The sequence below is a fragment of the Oryzias latipes genome, chromosome 3 (genome assembly GCF_002234675.1).
Source record: "Oryzias latipes chromosome 3, ASM223467v1".
Classification (NCBI taxonomy): Eukaryota; Metazoa; Chordata; class Actinopteri; order Beloniformes; family Adrianichthyidae; genus Oryzias; species Oryzias latipes.
The window spans coordinates 28,466,702-28,487,329 of NC_019861.2; the positions used below are offsets into that span (position 1 = coordinate 28,466,702).

At 38.2% G+C, this 20,628-nt stretch overlaps 1 protein-coding gene across 1 annotated transcript in view; it reads left to right on the forward strand.

The window, feature by feature from the left end:
- Positions 1-20,312, forward strand: part of LOC111946705 (potassium/sodium hyperpolarization-activated cyclic nucleotide-gated channel 4-like) — a 40,874-nt gene extending 20,562 nt beyond the window's left edge. Inside the window, exons 3-8 of the mRNA XM_023950458.1 lie at positions 1,388-1,606; positions 14,049-14,195; positions 15,509-15,749; positions 18,011-18,060; positions 18,136-18,208; positions 20,296-20,312. Of these exons, the coding sequence (XP_023806226.1) occupies positions 1,388-1,606; positions 14,049-14,195; positions 15,509-15,749; positions 18,011-18,060; positions 18,136-18,208; positions 20,296-20,312 (747 nt within the window). The remainder of the gene's footprint in view (positions 1-1,387; positions 1,607-14,048; positions 14,196-15,508; positions 15,750-18,010; positions 18,061-18,135; positions 18,209-20,295) is intronic.
- The last annotated feature ends 316 nt before the right edge of the window (positions 20,313-20,628 follow it).

The following is a 20,628-nucleotide window of genomic DNA, read 5'->3' on the forward strand; positions in this document are numbered from 1 at the left end:
AATAGTTGAATGGGAATGAGAAATTAAATAAAATGTTTTAATTAATGTTTTTATCATTTTCTGGTTTTCGAATACATTGTTTTAAATTGCTACAGACAAGGTATCAATTCAAACTTCTTTTTCATGAGTTATGTACCAGCTTGTTTGTTAAAGCTTATGGGGCATTCAGTATGGGCTGTTTAAAAGTTGTTATTGGTTTGAAGTTTATCTCATTTTTGAGGAACAGAAAAACTAATTGTGTTACACATTTTCAAGGTTTTAAAAAGCTTTAAGGCAAACGCAATCTGCATATTTGGAGTAAGTTGTGATGATTCATGAATTGATTTGGTCAGTATGGTGATAAATAAGACCTTTAGTAAAATTAATTTTAAATCTAATTTTCAGATTTTACAGTTGTGACATAATTGATTTCACTTTCATTACTCTTAATACGTCGTCTTAAATCTTTGTTTTCACTTTGCTTGACTTGAATATTCTTCTTGATTCTAAAAAATAAATGTCCCTTTATGGGTTTTAACAAGATTTTGAAATGTAATGAGATTAATTCATAATGTAGGTTGTAATTTGTGAAAATTTACCCTTTTAGCATCAAAAACCAGAGTTTGTTTTCTTCCATAAAAACACTACTGAATTGATCACATTACTTTGAAAAATAATTATTTTATCGATGGAACAACATGATTATCTGTGAATTTGTTTGGGGCTCTGAAGCAGACGGTAATATGGTGTAGAGGTCATTTTGTTTGGCTGACATTATCTTGTATGCATAGATGCTGTAGGTGTCTATAGACTCATCCACAGTTATTTAAACTCAAAATAATAAGTGACTTTTTTGTTATTAATACATTCTTTAATACCTTCTTGGGTCATTGGGCTTTACTGTTTTCCAGGAGGGGACAAACCAAATGGCTTTCTGTCTTAGCTTTTCTTCAGTGGAAATGAGTTTGAAAGCAATTTGGACATGTCACCTCCAGGAGAGAGTTGATATTGATTTGCCATGAACCACCACTGGGATTTTAAGGAGAAGGGCCTATTTATCTACAAATGAGAAAACTCAAAGAGAAATCACATTTTTCTAAATAGCTGACCTACTTTGCTGTCATGCAAAGCTCCACTGTCTCACACTTTTTATGTCCACTCCACTTTATGTCCAGTCCCCATGATTCTGTTTCAGGCTTTTGCCCAAATGTCTGCTTGCTAAGCGTCCCAGATTGAACAACAGATTGAAACCGAACAAAAAACTGCCAATAGTTTTTCTGCGAATGATTATGTTTGTCTGTAAGCAGTGCTTGACCTTAAATTTACAATCAGCCTGGTTATTTAGGACAGATAACAAGTTTTTCTGTGTTGTCTTTCTCACTCTGCTTATCTTCTGTATTTCATCCAGAACGACACTTGGGGACAGCAGTACTCCTACGCACTTTTCAAAGCTATGAGCCACATGTTATGTATTGGGTATGGCATGTACCCCCCAGTGGGAATGACAGACGTCTGGTTGACCATCCTCAGCATGATTGTTGGTGCAACATGCTACGCCATGTTTGTCGGCCACGCCACAGCGCTAATCCAATCCCTGGACTCATCTCGACGGCAATACCAGGAGAAGGTGAGTCCCGATTACTAATCTTACCTTTGTCCATCTTACTTTACTTTATGTGAAAGAGATTGCGCTCCTGGGAGGCTTATCCCGAGAAAAAAATCTCACTTGTTTCACTTGTAACATTGAATGTCATTGATCTATGAACAGGGACTGAACTCACACACTCCTTGTTATAGCGGTTCTGTTAGAACTCTTACAGAAGAGGGAAAAACAAACACCATCTGTCTTCTAAAATACTAGTTTGAAAATTCACTTTTCTTTAGAGAAAATCGAAACATTGTTCTCTGTACTCCCAGAGAGATGAGGATATCACTGCAAGAAGTAAAGATTCTTTGTATCTAAAAACCCACAATTGTTTTAAGAAAAGAGTACAAAATGTGAGTTTGGGGTTTACTTTCCAGTAGCTTTCAAATGATCCGGGTAGCCAAATTGAAACCATTGACTGTCAAGAGAACTGGACTGAGTGACCCCTGCACCCTTGCAATCCAAACAGGGATTACCTGCTAGTAACCCATTATACTTCAATTGAGAAGTAATATATATATATATATATATATATATATATATATATATATATATATATATATATATATATATATATATATATATATATATATATATATATATATATATATATATATATAGTGGTGGAGTTATTCAAATTATAAACTGGCAGTTACCTCAATAAAAGGAGTTGTCTCATGTTGAACATTCAAAACATTTGATTGGACGTCCAACAGGCTCATTCCTGATTGGCAAGAGTGCTCGCCACAGAAATTTGGACTCAGACTGACCCGGACCTATAACTGCTCGCCGATGTTGTCTGACTGCAAAAGGTTGACATCATCTTAAATAAAATGGCGACTGAATTGACTTTATTTCGTTGGAGCCAGAAGTAAGCCCGTTTGTTAATGGTCCAGTTCTCATAAACAGTCAATGATCGAAACCCATCCTTCGATGTATAAACTGAGAAAAGAACAACAGACACATAAAAGCAGCACCTTCCCCAGTTTAAGGAAAGTCTGGATAGCTGTCTGAAGGCTGAGACAAGCAGCACACTGATCGTGCCATGTCCTTTGTGGGCCCAGCGTGGGTGATAATGAGATGAGCTGCTGGGCCACCACTGTGTCCTGTCTCAGCAAAGGGGAGACATGAGAGGGTCATCTCCAGGTAATGGAGACAGTGGTTTGAAAGATCACACCTAAATAAAAGAGAGTATAAGACGACGGGGGAAGACGCTAAGCAAACAGGAAAAGGATGCCTGGTGTTATGTCTCGCAATATAGAGAAAGTCACACTGAACATCTGGCCCTTCTCTGCACCACTCAGCATGTGCTACCAATGCCATTGGCTGCCATTTCTGGGATCTCCCCTTCAGGCACCATAAGATTCTCTCAGCCATCTGAAAAGGGTCCCCTGAGCTTCCCTCTGCGCCGCAATATCTGTCAGCATAAAGGCTATTACTGCACACTGCAACTACCATTTATCTTTTCACAAGGCTCGACGATCAAGTAAGACACGTGCAGGCACGTCCACTGCCTGCAGGACAGTCAGTTATCTTGTCTAGTGCAGTGTAGGATTCACTCCTCTGCTCATCGGGGTCAGGCTCTTCTAAGAAGAAAACCTGTTTTATCCATTGCATTAGTTGTGTGACAACAAGATCTTCTTCAAGGAGATTTCCCGCTGTTTTTCCATGTTAGACTAATGCCAGTAATCCATGTGCTCAATAAGTGCACAAGACATGGAGTTCTGAGAAGACAGGTGACTGTTTTTAGATTTGCCAGTGGGCTGTTACAACAGGTTGCCCGTGGTTCCCGAGTCTGTATGAGCTGTTATCATTAAGGAAATCAGACTGTGGAGAGGTAATGCTGGTCATTTCAAGCTAAAAACTGCAATGCTTGATAGATCCATGTAAAATGTCCTGATTCTAACCCAGAATACAATATAAGAAGTTGAGAATTAGATGTTAAAAAAACAAAAGAAATATATTTATATATATATAATGAATAAACTTGTGCTCAAAGCACAATAATTGTTTATCTAATTAAAGGGCCGATACCAGGGGTCGGCAACCTACCACTTAAAGAGCCACTTTCATCAGTTTCCCACAGAAATGAAAGCACAGGGAGCTGCAACACTCAGTGTTAGAAAAAATCATTTTGCCGAAATATCGCGATGGTTTATTTGGCGATACTTGTATTGATTCCAAATGTTGTCAGGATATTTATTTAATTATTTATTTTAATTATTTATGAGCGTGATGTTTCCTTTGAACTTTTGTCCACTCGTTTCTATTTTTTTTCTTTAAATCCAGTAAACCCAATAAAGTATATTAATTTCATGGAGGAAGCAGCCCTTAGGTTGTTGTGGGTCTGCAATCATAAGTGGTGAGTCTAAGCCCCACCCCTCTACCTGTTCACATCCTCTGCAGCTCCTAGTTGTTTTCCCCCGCGTGCAAACCCCAACCCCCCCCCCCAGCGTGTTTTACACAGACAGAGCAACATACGGTCATCATAGAAGCAAGTGGACAGGATAGTAGGGGCGTCCTAATGCACATGTAATTAATTTTGCGCGAAAATGGGTGGTTTTATTCTAGGAAAAAAAACAGGCTTTTTTTTTTTTTTGGCCGCTAATGTGCCCTCTACGAGATTTCCATTGACTGTCTTTTTAGAAGAACTTTCCATCCCATAACAGACTTTGGTCCGCGTTCACAGCTGCAGACACGCCCCCTCCACATGCTCACGCTGCTATTTTCATTATACCCGGTCGCACTACCCAATGGTGTTAAAGGCACCACAACAATCTTAGAACATGATAGTTATTTTACAAAACCACGGGGAGCCGCAGATCAGGGAGGAAAGAACTGCATGCGGCTCCGGAGCGGTAGGTTGCCGACCCCTGGCCTATAACATGCTATTCATAAGCATTTTATAGTAAAAAAAATATCCATGTATATGATAATATATTACCTTTGCCGCACAAAAAACATTTTTTTAATTAAATATTAGTTATTTTCACAAGCTATTTTCTTACCTGGAAGTAAGACGACTCGGAAGTAAGACCGACCTCGGCACTGTGTCTGCGTCTCGCCCGTGAAAACTAACAACATCCAAACGTTTGCAAAGTTGAAGATGCAATTTGTGCATATAAAAGGAAAAAGTTTTAGCCAAACACCGCTAGCTCCATGGGGAAAGTGGTCGTGTGTGTCCATTCCCACCCTAATCCCTAACTACTAAAAAAATATGTCGTGCGCGACAACAGTAAGTAGTGCCCTGGATTTGAAAAGTAGTTCGGACACTATTTTTTTTAAATAGCAAATATGACTTCATACATTTCACATAATGAAAATATAATTGATTTGAGCATTTTTTTCTATTATTTATTAATCCACTATATATATATATATATATATATATATATATATATATATATATATATATATATATATATATATATATATATATATATATATATAATCCACAAAAACACAAACAGTAGAGTACTTTTGGAATTTTTGCTGAGAAACAATTTATAAAATTAAGACTTGATTTTCCTTTTTTTTTTATTCCTTTACAAATTTTACTTTTTTAACCTAAGAAAGTTTAAAGTAATTCACTATTCATGTTTATCTTTTTTTGTCCTTTAGTCCTCCCGTATAGCTGATTTTTTTTCCCTATTCCCAATTCCCTTTCCTCCTGAGCAAATATTCACGCTAACGCAATTTTTTTCCAAATAAATTATAAATAATTTATTTCCCAATAGAGATGTCGACCACTTAATTATACTTTCTAAACATTTATTTTTCCCTCTCTGTTCTCTCGTTTCTGTTCTTTGAGGCACAGAAGAAATACATGGGTCAAATAACAAAGCTAACGGAAAACCTTTGTATTTACAGAACAAATTTTAGCATGAATAAGAGAAATTAAGAATTAATTGTGTATGTCAAGCTGTGTGCAAATATTTATAAACTGGCTTATTTATCATGACCTCCTGTATTAGCGGTTGTGGAACGCTTCCTTCTGTAATGGAGGCCTTAAAGTCCTCGTTAAAAAAGGAGCTTTCAGGTATGTACCACAGTCCACTTACAGATTACAAAGAAGACAGATAAATGCAGTATGCAGTAATGAGGTGACGACCTCTCTATTGTGAGCTTTAAATATTGTCAGTCACAACAATAATTTCATCATTTTATTAAGTGGAAAAGGTAGAAACAGAAAACTCAAACAATAAACTAGTAAACCATCTGTAAATGGTAAAAGTTCAAATTTCCAAAGCAGAGAAGTCATACAGCAATGCAGATAGAAAACAAATGTTCCAACAGAAGCAACTGTTGTCAGTCAGAGTAATTCCAATGGTTGAGATATGAAGATGTTTTTCAGAAGCAGCACTCAGACTCTTGGCGGTTCTCCATTTCTATTTTTTCAGTGGAGCCCCTTTTCCTTACACAGGATCTACTGTAAACATTTAAAGGGCCTATATCATGCCATTATTAAGCCTTTCAGAGTAAAGTCGATTCAAATATATGATAATGTATTACTTTTGCCACACTAAAGAATGATATTTTAATCAAATGGGTTATTTTTGTAGCTAACTTCCTACCCTAAAGTAAGATGACTCGTTCTCTGAGGCACCACCTTTCGCTCGTCTTAGGCGCCGCACATTTGATGATGTCAACCTAAAGACCGGCCTCGGCAGCGTGTTTGTGTTTGACATTGGCATTAGACATTGTGTGTAAGACTAATCAGAACAGGTTAGATAGAACCCTTGTGCTATCCTAGGCACTTTTTGACATTGGGAGTTGGGTCATCTCAACCCCACTAAACAGTAAGCTGACCTTTTTTCTTCAATGATTTGTGATCTTCACTAGTTTCCATGGATTACATGAAATCTTTCCACCTTTATCCACCTTTGTCATGGTAGGGATAACACGTCAATGGTCATCTTGAACCCATAGGATAGCACAAGGGTTAACTACATTGAGCTTTGTGGGAGGCCACATTCAAAGCCTTTCTCATTTTTTTTCTCATTTTTTAGGAGATGGTAAACCACTAAAACTTCCATTCCATCGCCTTATTTGCAGCAACAGATCTCCAAATATTTTTATAATATGGCTAATTTGCATACTGATTCATTAGTATCTTTCCTCCCAAATGCAATTTTCCATACATCTATTTTCTTAACATTCTGCATTCCTTTTGGGTCATGGGGCTGCCAGAGCTTAGCTTGGCTACTGCTGGGTGAAGGCAGGGCACACCCTGGACAGGTTGCCAGTTTGTGGTAGGACTACACAATCACACACCTTTACACACTTTCAGTCACACCCAGGGATAATTTGGAGTTATCAATCAACCTTTTAGGCATGTCTTCTAACTGGAAGGAAGCCTGAGTGCCCAGGGAAAACTCCTGCATGCACATGGAGAGCATTCAAACTCCACACAGGAAGGTTCTAGCTGGGATTGGAACTAGGGCCTTCTTGCTGTGGTGGGAAAACGCTAACCACTGCACAGCCCCCAATGCAATTTTATTACATCAAACTTGATTGTCCTACAATGAAACTGTACTTACTGAAGAGTAATGAATGAAGGAAGCTCTCTTCTTCCACCAAATAAGCCATTTAATGTCACAGAACCATATCAGCTGCAGTCTTCTAACAAATCATTTGTCCATCTTATTGTGCACAAAAGCCTTCAGGAATCAGACAGTCAGACATAAGCAGGGACGTGCACAGGATTTGGGAGGGGCAGGGCCTCAAAGTCTGAAAGGGGCAAAAAACAGGTTATTTTTTTTCCTTTAAACAATATGGAAATTGAGTAAAGTTTTCCTTCAACTTTCATCCCCGGTATGCTGGAATTTGTATTATTTAATTTGATCAAACTGTTGCTGTTGGGATTTTGTGGTTTAGTTTGTTTTTTCAGTGGTGGTTTTGGTCATGTTCTGTCAGTCACTCCAGGTTCATGTTAATCATCCACAGCTGTCTTCATTTATGGTAATTGTCCTCAGTGAGTAGAAGTGCCCGGTTTTCAGTTCTATTGTCAGGTCATCTGTTTTATTGTGCTTTCAATTCTCCATGGATTTGGTCCTGTTTTAGTTTATTTATTAAATGTTTACATTTCCATCTCCAAGCCCAGTTTCCTGCATTTTGGGTTCTACACCTCCAGTTTCTGCCAGTTGCACCCAAAATGAGGAATCTTAAACCCTCTTTTGCATCTTATCCTCCAAATACAGACTTTGGTTGTCATTGCAAAGATTTTAATACAAAAGATTGTGAAACTGAATGATACAGATTTTAAAGAAGGCCTTTCTAATCAGAAAATATTACATTAAACAGATACATTGTGTTAGACCTGTAGTGAGGAAGCTATGAAGTCGCCATAAATACGGTTCTTTTATTTTGAACATTTACCTGGGGTTTTATTTTGTACTCGGGACCCAGTTTCCTGTCCCTGCATGAGCTGTCCAATTAACTATTGCACTGTACTTAGACCTCTGGCAAAAGTAGAAACAGACTCCTTGACTAATACAGAGCATTTTTCTGACATATTAACCATATTTAAGCTTGTTGAATCAGTGGACGGTAACTACCGGTACTTAGACAATAATAGGTTCAGGGCAGTAGCTGCGTTGTCATATGTCTTCAGTTCTCTGTGGGGGAGCAGTTTCTCTTGCTGTCTGTCTCTGGCGGGTCTTAGTCCGAGCCGCAACTCAGACTGACTCAGAGCCGCAAAGACAGAAGCGGCAGCTCAGAATCCTTGTATTCCAAAAACAATGAGAAGAATACAGTGGGGATTTTTTGCTGAGGTTCTTTTTTTTTTCTTGTATCACTAACAGGCATTTATTAATGTTGTTCGAAAAATCAAAAACAAACTAAAAGGAGAGGGACTACAGCACTTTTTAATTCAAGGGAAAAAGGGCTGGTGCTCAAGCACTCCTGGGCCTTATCTGTGCACATGCCTAGTTATAAGTTCATAGAAAGAAATCAGGTCAAATTATAAAAATGAAAGACTGTGTAGTTTTTCTACTCTTAAATCAAATTATTACTAGTGTTATCTCCAGCTTTGGACTTCAATAGACCTGTCACTGGATTTTAGTCATGCATAACAAGAAGTTTAACAAAATAAAAGAAGAGTTAAACACCACTTGTTCAGTCCTCGGAAAATACAACACAGAAAATGAAACGCAAGTTAAGTTCTGACAATCTGGCTGTTGATGGGAGACAAAATGAGTTCTCGTAGAGTGATACAACACATATATAAACGCTCAGTGATGTGTGGAAAAGGGGCAGCATGTGGGACAAAGCTGCATGGCAGCCATAGGGAGGTGCAAATTACCTCAAACAACAGCAAAAAATGTATTTTATTGATTTAATTTTACATTTTATAGCAGCAATATTATGTTGAAGTACATACATGGGAATATGCAGTGCTGTAGGTAATGTATATGGCAATTTATATTTACAACCTTGGAAACTCTTTAGACTCCCTAACAACAACAATATTTTCTCTGAAGTAGTTCCTTTCTATGCTTAGCTGGCCAGGCTGAAGATTGAGTCGCAATTGAGCTTTTTAGCTTGTTGACAGATGCATCCTTAAACAGAACATAGGGAACATGGGGTTTTGCCCCAAAATAATCAAGTTATTGCTGTTGTTTTAGTAAAATCTTCCTTGTTTCTGGAGTTTCTTATTAAAAAAAAAAAAATGTCTAAATGAATTTGATTTTTGTCAACTATCATAATTTTCCGGGTTTGTGTTTATTCTCCCACAGACAGTTTAGACCACAGAGTTTAGACAGGAATCTTTTTGGATTCTCGTGTTTGCAGATGACATCTCGACGACATCTCGTTTAGAGTGATTATGATAGATAGGATCAAGAATAACTACATCAGAAGAACAGCTCATGTTAGATGGTCTGAAGAGAAATTCAGCGAAACAGATTAAGATAGTTTGAGCATATTTAAGAGAAGGGAGAGTGATGATACTGTGGTTTTATGATACTGGCTTTGAGGAAGACCAAAGAGGAGGTTGTTGCTTTATCTTCTGTCCTTGGTATGCTTGATGCTTTACATTTGTGGAAAATAGAATTAAATCACACATTAAGTTTAAAAATGAGCTAAATTGAAAAAGAAAAGCATTTCAAAATGTATCTAACTTTCTCTTCATGCACAAACACCCCCTTCTGCTTTCTTTCAATTTAAGTTGGAACATTTTCTTGTATTTTATACATGAACTGATGTTGTGAATCTGTCTCAGCTTAAATAATACATTGTTTTGGATGAATAGAGCCACAGGGACTCATGGGATAGAGTTTGTGTTTACTTTTTGACTTTATATTGGCATGATAAGTGATACAGCAGGAAGAGACGAGTCCCAAGAGACTGGAATTTAGAGTTTTTAAAACAAAATACGTGGCTGCTGCATATCTATTCTAATGTATACAGGATGTATGGAGGGTTAAGAAAGGCTGAGTGGTACTCTGGTGTTCTGGCATGATTACACCTCTGCTTTAAACTCTTTCAAACAACTCATAAAAGTCTTCCTAAAAAAAAAGAGTCAATCACTTATATTCACTAAATTTCCAAAACCCTGGAAATTAAAGATTGAAGAAGAGAATCAAAAATCTCCATTGCATCTTCACCTCTAAATAATAAGCTTTGGGCTTTTTATTAACAATCCCCCAAAGAGCCGTGTTTAATTGCCAAGTATTAATTAGAAATGTAAAGGGGCGGGCCTATAGCATCCCTCTGCCAATCTTAAGCCTTTTGGGACTGGCATGCCACAACGTGCTTTCTCCTGAGCCTCTTGATTTCCTCACCAACTGCCAACAAGAAACAGAACATCACTCACTTATCCCAGGATAAGTGGTTGGAAAAAGTGCTCATAAGGACACCAGAAATTCAAAAGGCCTCACTGTTGTGAGACAACACAGATCACAAGTTACCTGCAAATGAATGGGATTATCTCCTTTGTTGAGTGTCACCATCTCTATCTCTATGTTCTGCATAAATTACAGCATCAGAGAGCTATAGTGGCAGATAAGCAGCAGCTTATAGTGAGATTTAGTGACAGGCACATCCTGTATGCACAGTCACATGTGCAGCCATCCTCTGCCTCCAATCTGGGAAGATGTAATTCTCTTTTTGTGATAATGGTTCTTAACACAATGTTTCTTTAGGAATTTGACCAAAACATTCTGCCAATTTTACCAAATTATGAAATTAAGCCTGTATTCAGAAAAAAACCTTCTGTAATTTGTCATTACTTACATTTCACAAGAAATGGCTTCAAATACTTGTGGACAAGTAATTGGAATCAACAATTCAAAATTATAATTTTAATTTTAGATATGATAATCTAAACTAATACTTAGATTACTTAGAATAGGCTTGTTTTGGGTCAACTGGGTGTCATATTTTCACCTCTTTCGGTTATTACACTGTCATACCTTAATCTTTGGCACAGTGACAAAATAGTTGGGTCAAACAAGCCAAAGATTAAATGTTAACCTGTCATTCAAAGACCACACTCCTTATCGTTAGGATTCTATGCTTAAACATTAAAATATAATGAAAAGAGCCATAAAAAAATCATTTCCAGCACAATTTTCTTAGATTTCTCTATATAAGAAACTTTTTTTGAGCCAGTCTGATTCATCTTTGCTGTGTATTTGCACCATTTAACACTTCAGTGGATCAAGATCTTGTGTAACGAGCTACTTTTTGAAGAGAAGTGGGGAAGATTTTTGAACATGTTGGCTTGTAAAACACCTGAAAACAGTTGTTTAGAGAAGTACAATGAGGATGACTTTGACTGCTGTATGCATCTAACTTGTTGTCTTAGTAGATGCAAAATTTAACTTTCGTAAAAACAAAGAAGCAGGAATTTTGTTCTAAATTTTTGAGTTTACAGTATTAAGGTCTGAGATTTCCTGATGTCAGAGGTTCAGACTGTCATTCAGAGAAAATCTACTGAATGGAGAGAATATTATGCCATCGGCAGAGAGTAATTAGTACAAAGTCATACTCAGAAATGTGGCAGTATCAGACTCTTATCTTCTGTGTTTGATTCAATAAGATCTTTACCTCATACAAATGCAGTATGAAACACTTTTGACAAGGCCTTTTCCAATAACCTTTGTCATTAAACAATTTTCCAAGTTAAATATTTAGATCTGCTTGTAATATGTCAACATCATATACATTTATAAAACTTTCTTAAGGGACAAGCTTTCAGCTTAGAATTTTCACAACCTTCATCCATCTATTCTGAGCACTGCTGCTAACCCTGCACATGTTCTCATACATCATCATGGTGCCTCAGAGGCCTTTAATTGAACTGTTTCCAATCTAAATATAAAAGTTGTGCGCAAAACACCTCTGCACGCCAACTGGACAGATGGCTTTTGTTTTTGGCCTTATAGTTATGTATATGGGAATTACCTGCTCTATTTTTCATGCCTCATTTACAGTGGATAATTGCAGAGTTCTTGTCACATCAAAGCTGTGAGGAAGCAGCTAAAACTGGCAGCGGTGTTGCTTCATCCTGCCCTGTCAAACTTCTGTCGCTCTTTTGTCCCACCATAACCAGGAGGAGAGGGTTTAGTGCTGGACATGGACTGCCTATAGTTTTTATTACCTTTGTCTTTATCACCATTTTGAAAAATGAATCAAAATAACACTTTTGACCATTTAGCTAACACTTCCATAGAAAACAAGTTTTAAAAAAAGCTAGAAAAAAAACATGTAAATACAAATTTCAGTAATATTTTAGGGCCATTTCACATCCTGTTGGCAAAACTGATGATTTTGATAAATTATGTGAACCAATAAAATAATTCCCTGCAACTGGGAGGCTTGTTAGCACCCCCATCCATGGCGGACTCTCTGCATCACTGTCAGCTTTTCATCTGCACTGATTTGTGGAGGGAAAATGGATTGTCGGGCTTAGCCGTAAACACAGAACACCTATTAAACAAAATATTAGTTTACACAGTTAAAACCCTTTCTGGTTAACAGTCTCAAGCCAGCACTTCCTTTGAAGCTGTGGATAAAGTGAGAACATCTTATAAACGCTGAAAAAACCCGAAAAGGAGCCATTCTACGTGTGATGATAATCCAGACCTTTGAAACACAGCACCATGCTGTGGCATGCCTAATGCAGGAGGCGAAAAGACATTAGGCATCTTTCAGAATGTAACACACAGCTGTCATCTTTACTTGGGTGTCACATATAGGCAAGCTACTAAGAAAACAATAAAACTGTATCCACTAATGCGCACGTTTGTTTCTCAAGCACTCTGAAAGAGAAGAGTGTACATGTTTTCTATGGAAAGATAATATTTCATCTTCAGATGAGTAAGTCCTCAATGTCATGCTGAGAGGATTGTGATGATAAAGCCTCAAACCTTCACAGCATAACGGCGCTCATTCATCAGAAATCTGAAATCATTTTGGTACATCTTGTTCTTGCTTCTGCAAGTATTTTATTTTCCAGGCCACTTAGCAAAACACACAGAAATATTAGTTTATTCCACAAACACCTGTCCGTCACACGCAAGCTCTAACTGCAAATAAATGGGTTTTAGCAAGGCTGCATCATCTATTAATTTCCTGCTTTATTCATACATTTACAGAGTTTGCAACAGATTCAATCTAACAGTCAGCAGTTGAGTAGCTGTGTCATCAATATGCACACAGTGACTTCAGGTTGTTTTCTGTCTCTCTGTGAAGGACTGAAAAGGCTCTCGTCAAACACAGACCCACTAAATCTCATCTAAATTTAGCAATCGGAGGTAAAAAAAACAGAAAGTGAACATTGCAGGAAGGAAAAGAGGCAGCAGCAAAAATGAGGCTGAGGAATCCAGCCACTTGTCATTCGGTCAACAAGGCTAGAAAAGCTCACTAATATTTCCCAAAAAAAGTGTAATTTTGAAGATTTTGGTGTAGCTCATTGCACCAAATAATAAAACAGTATTATTCTCACAAAGAGACATGCTTCCAACTGCTTTCTGCGAGATCTGTGGTGTCGAGAAAACAATTTGAGACAAGAAATAGCAAACAATGGAGGTCAATAACATCACTCAGAGTAAAGCTGATGGCAGCACAGTAACTGTGATCAAAGAACACCTCCACCACTACCCCATGAATGGTTAATGCTTTCCTTTTTTTTTTGGTTTCTTATTTTCATTCAGAGCAGATCAAGGAACCTGTTATTATTCCCAAGACATGTTCAGTCTGCTTTGATCTGCTTCTCTGCTTTTAATTCTACCAAAAGAGTAAAAACCCATCAAAAACATGATAGTTTTATTTTTTTTTAAATAATACAAAGACTGCAGGACGCAGACTCAGGCTTACTCTACGACAGCAACTCTTTATTTTGTGTAAATTATTCTACATTGAAAGGAAAGATAGCCTCAGAAAATGCTGATGTCTCTTTGTTTTTTTTGTTTTTTTACAGTATAAACAGGTGGAGCAATACATGTCTTTCCACAAGCTGCCTGCAGACATGAGGCAGAGGATCCACGACTATTATGAACACAGATACCAGGGCAAGATGTTCGACGAGGAGAGCATCCTGGGAGAGTTGAATGAGCCACTCCGAGAGGTGTGTGTGAGAATTGTGCACTTTAGTTTGGTTTGTTTGGCAGTTATATTTCCTTGATTCTTGTAATATTGTGTTTTCAAGCTTGTTTTAACTCCTGTATTTGTGCCACAATCTCACCTGGTTTCATTTAATAATTATCCACAGCTGTTTTCATTTCAGTTAATCATCCCCAGTGTATTTAAGTGACTGGTTTTCAGTTCACCCTTGTCCAGTCATCTGCTTTCTCACTCGGGTGTAACAATTTGTTTCACCGAAGGTTTGAAGCATGTCATACTTTATAATTGACCAAACGATTTATAGCCGACATGGGTTTATTTTGAATAACACGATTCACTGACCTAAAATTCTTCAGCCAAAAGTTAAATGATGTGACTCAGAGGTAAATACCTGGATACTGAACAGTGAAGTTTTCCAGATTCTGTGTATTTCTTGCAAGATAATCACGTATAAATTAAATGTGTACAAACAGTAAGTAATTAACAGTAAGTGAACAAGAATGAATGTCAAATCCATTCACAATTTAGTTTCATGAATTCAGCCCTCTGTTGTTTTTCCACATCAAAATAATACAAACGGAACAATATTAGAACAGTCTATTACACTGTATGGTCACGTCTTTGCAAAATTCACCGTGTTTTCACTCATTAGACTGTAGATATGACTGGATCATTTTTACTGCCCTCACATAAGTAAAAAAAAGCCTATCATGTCTCAATCCAAATGGTATTTTCCAATACGGATATAATCGATTTATTTTATTTTGAGATGATTTTATAGTGGTATCGTTTGATTCAATTAACAGCTTGCTTAATACAAGAATCAGTTTCCTACAATCCAACCAGATTGTTTAGGTAAATCAATTAATTGATTAAGTCAATTTAGCGCTAAACTCCTTTTTGTCACATTTTTTTCTTTGTCCTTGTCTCTCATTTTGTGCACGTTTATGGTTTGCTTTTTATATTAATATAATTAATTATTATATTATAATAATTAATTATATTAAAATTTGTTCCTGCCATCTACCATGGACTCTTGCAGTTTGGGTTCTACACCAATAGTTCCTGACAGTATGAATTGTCCCCATGAAATTGTAATTCTATCAGAAGATTTCTCACAGCTCAAAATTCATGTATTTGGTAAACATTTCCTGTCATTTTAATCTTTCAGAAGCTCACAGTAGTTAAAGGAGGCCATTAAGAAGTTAGAACTTCTAAACAGCTGCTTTTATATCTGCTTTTTAGAAATTGTGGTAGGTCACTGTGCTTTGTCCTCCTAACTTTTGTTTTCAATCTACCGTTTTACTTTGAATGCAGGAAATCATCAACTTCAACTGTCGAAAGCTAGTGGCTTCAATGCCACTTTTTGCCAACGCGGACCCCAACTTTGTCACCTCCATGCTTACCAAGTTGAAATTTGAGGTTTTCCAGCCCGGAGACTACATCATTCGAGAAGGCACGATAGGCAAGAAAATGTACTTCATACAGCATGGAGTCGTCAGCGTACTTACCAAAGGCAATAAAGAGACCAAGCTTTCAGATGGCTCTTACTTTGGAGGTAAGATGATCAGACATGGTAGGAGTTACACACCAAAAGCCACATGGATTCTCACCCTGTATAAGAGATTTCTGAGGCACTTGTGTGCCATTGCTATATGTTGGTGATGAAAGAAGGGCAAATCCATGGCACTCAAACAGCACTTGCTGCTCTGTAAACTGAGATTTGTGCATTCAAATGTCAAGCAGGTCAGGAAGCTGTGAAATTCAACACCACACGAATGCCAAGGACTAGTAAAGTAATTCAGACTTATTATATACTTTTGCGATATTCCTAATCAGGGTTTGACCGAGCCCAGACCTGTCACGTTCATACTGAGGCCATGACACATGTAGAAGACAATGCTGCCATACTGCCCTTATCAAATACCAGTTAATTTGCACGGTGACAGCATTTCATTCAGATCACACTGTTACATAATTAGAAGCGTTGGTACAGCATTTTACAGCAGATGACCTGCCAGTAGAAGTTTAATTACACTTTGCCTGCTTAAGTCCATCTCTATGGCCTTTCCCTGGGGGGGTTCTAGAGAACGGATGAAAAGATGGCAGGGAGTCTGTGGCTTCATATGCCAAAACTAATCAACACTTAGACAAACATGGCCAAGGATCTCTCAAGGGCTCTTTCAAATCTCTTCTTTAGTCCCACCAAGGTATACTTTAGATCCAGAAAAATATGGTCTGCATGTGTGTATGGCACATGTACCCGGTTGATTGCACTTTGTGTGAGCTTTACACGTTTGCTGAATGGACTATACTCTAATGTTTCTGCCTTTTCTTTGAGAGTAAGTGTGGATAATTTGACCCACAAAAAGTGCAAAGGTGTGAATTCTAACATGAACTCACTTTAATGTTGAGCCTTGGATCTTTAAATTTTCTACTCGACGCAATGTTGACACAAGGCTTTTGACTCCATTATCCTTTGATTTATTTTGCAGTGCCACTGCTCTGGGGATGCAAGGGTGGAGGGTTGTGAGAAAGCCTAGAGCCACTGGGAGTTTGTTACCAAACATGAGTTAGTCATTCATGAAATTAATTGGTGCAGGATCAGCACAGGGACGTTTTCAGTGTGGCTCAGTATGAGCAAGAAGGAAGTAAAAGCAGCTATTTTTTCAAATAGGAGGAAATGTACATCTCTTCTGCACCAATTGCTCTGTTCTGCAGTCGTGTGAGCTTTTGGACAAAAACCAGAAGCTCTTCATTTGTTGGCGATCTTTCCTGTTTGTCACCTTTGGTTTACATTGCAACAGATTCCCTGCGTATCTTTTCATCAAGGTCTCAACACACTTGTGTTGCCTTCTGCTCATTCATTCAAAGACAGCCTGAATTATTTACACAATTATATTCTCAGCAGTCGGCTCCAGTTTGTTAGCTGTTGGATTAGCTCGAGCCACAGAACCTAAAGTCTAAAGTGGACATGACATGTCCTGGATGGGAGCGTCAGCTAGGCACGCAGCGATCCAGTGGAGAGGGGGAAATGTAATGTGACTGCAGTACTCACGCCAAGGGACAGATGGATCGCTGCCAAGGCTACTCTCTGGACACTGCTTTGGGCTCAGAAAGAAAACATGCACCCTCCACCCCCACCGTACACTTGCCTCTTTCTCTATTCATGGCTCAGCATTGAAACACTTATCGGTACAGCATCGCCTTTTAACCTCCTTGTGCCCGAACCAAGGAGGTTACTTTGTTGTTATGGTATGTTGTGTTTCCAGTGCCAACTGTGACTGTCTTTTGGTGCAAGCAGAGCTCAGTGACCTTGTGGTGGCCCGGCATGCTAGTTGGAGGTGCTTATCAAGTGCTGTGTCTGATTGAGTTGCTAAGACGTTTCACTTTTGCTCCAAGTCCGTGACTTGTACTTTGGCAGCTTGTGATCATAGAAAAGTATGAGAGTCAGTCATAGGATTGGAGAGGGGTCTCGGCATGATTGCACAGTTGCAGTGCACTGATTTGTTACGTGTTGTTTCTTTCACTTAAAGAGTTTCTGAACAACAATACAGAATTTCCCCATTTTGTAGTCCTGTTCACCCTTAAAGCCCACTCCAATCATTTTTTTTACCTATTGCAACATTCTTCCCACTGGTCTTTTGACTATTATTATGCCATTTTTGGCCGAAAAACAAAAACTGCAGTTTTCAAGGATGAAGTTTCTGCAGAGCGACAGTAGTTCTTTTGAAACTTGCACCTAAGTTTTACGTGGGACAGCTGGAAAACAAACCTCCGCTGATATTCCAATGCTTTGTTTACACTCTTTCCCGCTAGCTTGCAGCCCCTCACACCCCCAACCAAACATTGCCAGTGCAATAAAAACGGTGAGCAACATCAGCTACCAAGCCATACAATTTTGTGCTAGATGCCAAAATGTACATGGATCTATTTGTTTACAGGTGGATGTATCAGACTGGAGCACAGCAGGAAGACTTTTGCCCACCCTTCGCAGTTTCTACATCACAATGGAGAGCTTTTTCAAAAAGCATTTTACCACGATTTGAATAAATAAAAACTCAGAAAATCAAGTTTAATCATAATTTTTTTATATGTCCTACATCATGAGAAAAAATGTTACATGTTAAAAACACCAAAAACATGGTTTTCATTGGAATGGGTCTTTGACTTGTTTATTAAGCTTTCACTTAGTCACTGACTCCATGATTTTGGACCCAGATATCAATGCTTAAGTACACCGTGTTGGAGCCAGTCGTCATCCTTAATCAGATTGGTCTGAGTCAGTCTGAGTCAACATTTCCATAGCAAAAATCTATGGCCAATGAGTAGTGAGCTTGTTGGAATTCCACACACCTACCACTTGAAAGTGGGCTCAGGAGAATCAGTGAATCAATCATTTTGGATGTTTAATGTGAGATTGGCCAGTTTATAACTTGAATAACTTGCAATAAAGAAAAATAAATCACAAAAAGGATTTAGGATTAGCAAGAACATGTTAAAAAAGGTGGCAGAGCAAGAATGGTTATTCTGACAAATATAATTATCGTTTATTTCTCAATAGAAGTTTTTGGGGTCGGCGGATACTTCCTATTTGGAACGCGAAGGGGTGAGGGTTCACTTTGTCCAGATCTTTTATACATCCAGTGGTTTTAAGCAACAAAGGGTTTTGGATGTGAGCTCTCACCTTTATATCTGTTCTCCCTGAGGTTCTGAACTATCTGTGTGATGACTTCATTTACAGCAATGTGAAAACTCCAGAAAGCATGAACAAGTGTTTGTTTCCTTATCAGGTATAGGGATATTACAAATTATTTTACATGACTTGTGGTTGAAAGGATTTCAGAATGGTATAGGTAGATTTCATTAACTACTTGCCTCAGACAGATCGATCTGGTTGGGTCGTAGGAATATAAGTTGAATCATTTAACCCAATTAATCGTCACACTCCAAATATATAAGTGTATTTTTTTATGTACTTGGACAGTTGTGATGTTAGCTCAACCTCCTTATTCCTTGAAACCTCACTGTATCAAAAGTGTCTAAATCCTGCCGGAGTCTGCAAACACTTCTCTGTCAGAGTTTCACATCAATTAATGCCGCATTTAGATCGTACTGTCAACACTTAAAAAATGTGTTTGTTGTGGTCAGCAAGTGCCACTATTTTTCTATAAAGTTTAACTGTGATTATGAATTTATAAAAACATGTTACAGGAAGAGAGCTTAAACTGTAAAAACATGAATTGAGACATCGCTTTCTTTTTATTTTCTAAATGAACCATTATACTCGTCTGATTATCAGATCACTGGTCTCTACCTAACATAAAGATGGTTAATCTCAGCTCTGGAGGGGTGAAAGTGCAAGGATGAGATGTGACAGAGCTTCTGCATCAGCCACAAACACAGATATCGCCTTCCTGTCTGCGTATGCCAACCAAATAGAAAGTGTTTGTGCAGCTATGCTAATGCTGAGGGAGCAAGCATGACATGTCACAGGGAATCAGGCAGCCTGCTGCGGATGTTTCAAAGGTTAGAGAGTGTCTGCTCTGTAGGCTGGGGGCACTGTCAGGGAGGGAGATGGGGGGCTGACAGCAGGACTCAGAGTCCAGGTGAACTTTGCCAATCCAGGCTGCAGGACACAAGGATTTTATCACAATCCAAGTCCTGCTTAGATTTTTCATTGCAAACTCTTTACTCTGAGAAAAAAAAAATAAAAAAGTATAACTGTGCATGTTAGTATGTTTTCAGACACCACATGACACGAAAGTCTGAAAAATGATCTGGAAAGCAGTGAAGGCAGTTATAAATGACTCAACTTGTGAAAGTACGATGGAACCTTGATGATGATTGCACTCATATGTTATTTCTCCTAGTTGATCCAGCAAAAAGAAAACTAAGATTATACATAATTATTTGATCATTTATTTGGTTCTAAAGTTCATTCTGTAAACCTGTTAGTGCTACTTTCCACCTTTGATGTATGAAGGACTTATTATTTTAAATATACCGTATTTCCATGACTATAAGGCGCACTAAACATGTTCTCCAAATTGTAGGGGGCACCCTATAAGGTGCTGCCCCTAATATGTGGTTGTGCCACGTAGAAATAGGCGGTGTGTGAAAGGGGGAGAAAAGTGGGCCAGTTGGAGTGTCGCTTTTGGTAGTAGGGAGTAGTTTGCTCACATTTGTTTACAGCATTACAGCCCATTTGCTGTGAACAGCATAAGACTGTAACAACATGAGTGTCACTTCTCATTACAGCTCCTCAACTCATGGTGTGGGAATCAACACTTCCCATGAGTCTTAGTTCCCATGGGCGGGGCTAAGTCCCAGGTCCCCTCAAAATGGTTTACAAAATGGCTGAAGCCCTGTTTAAACTGTAGCTATCAGCTACGTGGATTGATGGATTTTAAGATGCTGTTTTATGATTGAAAAAA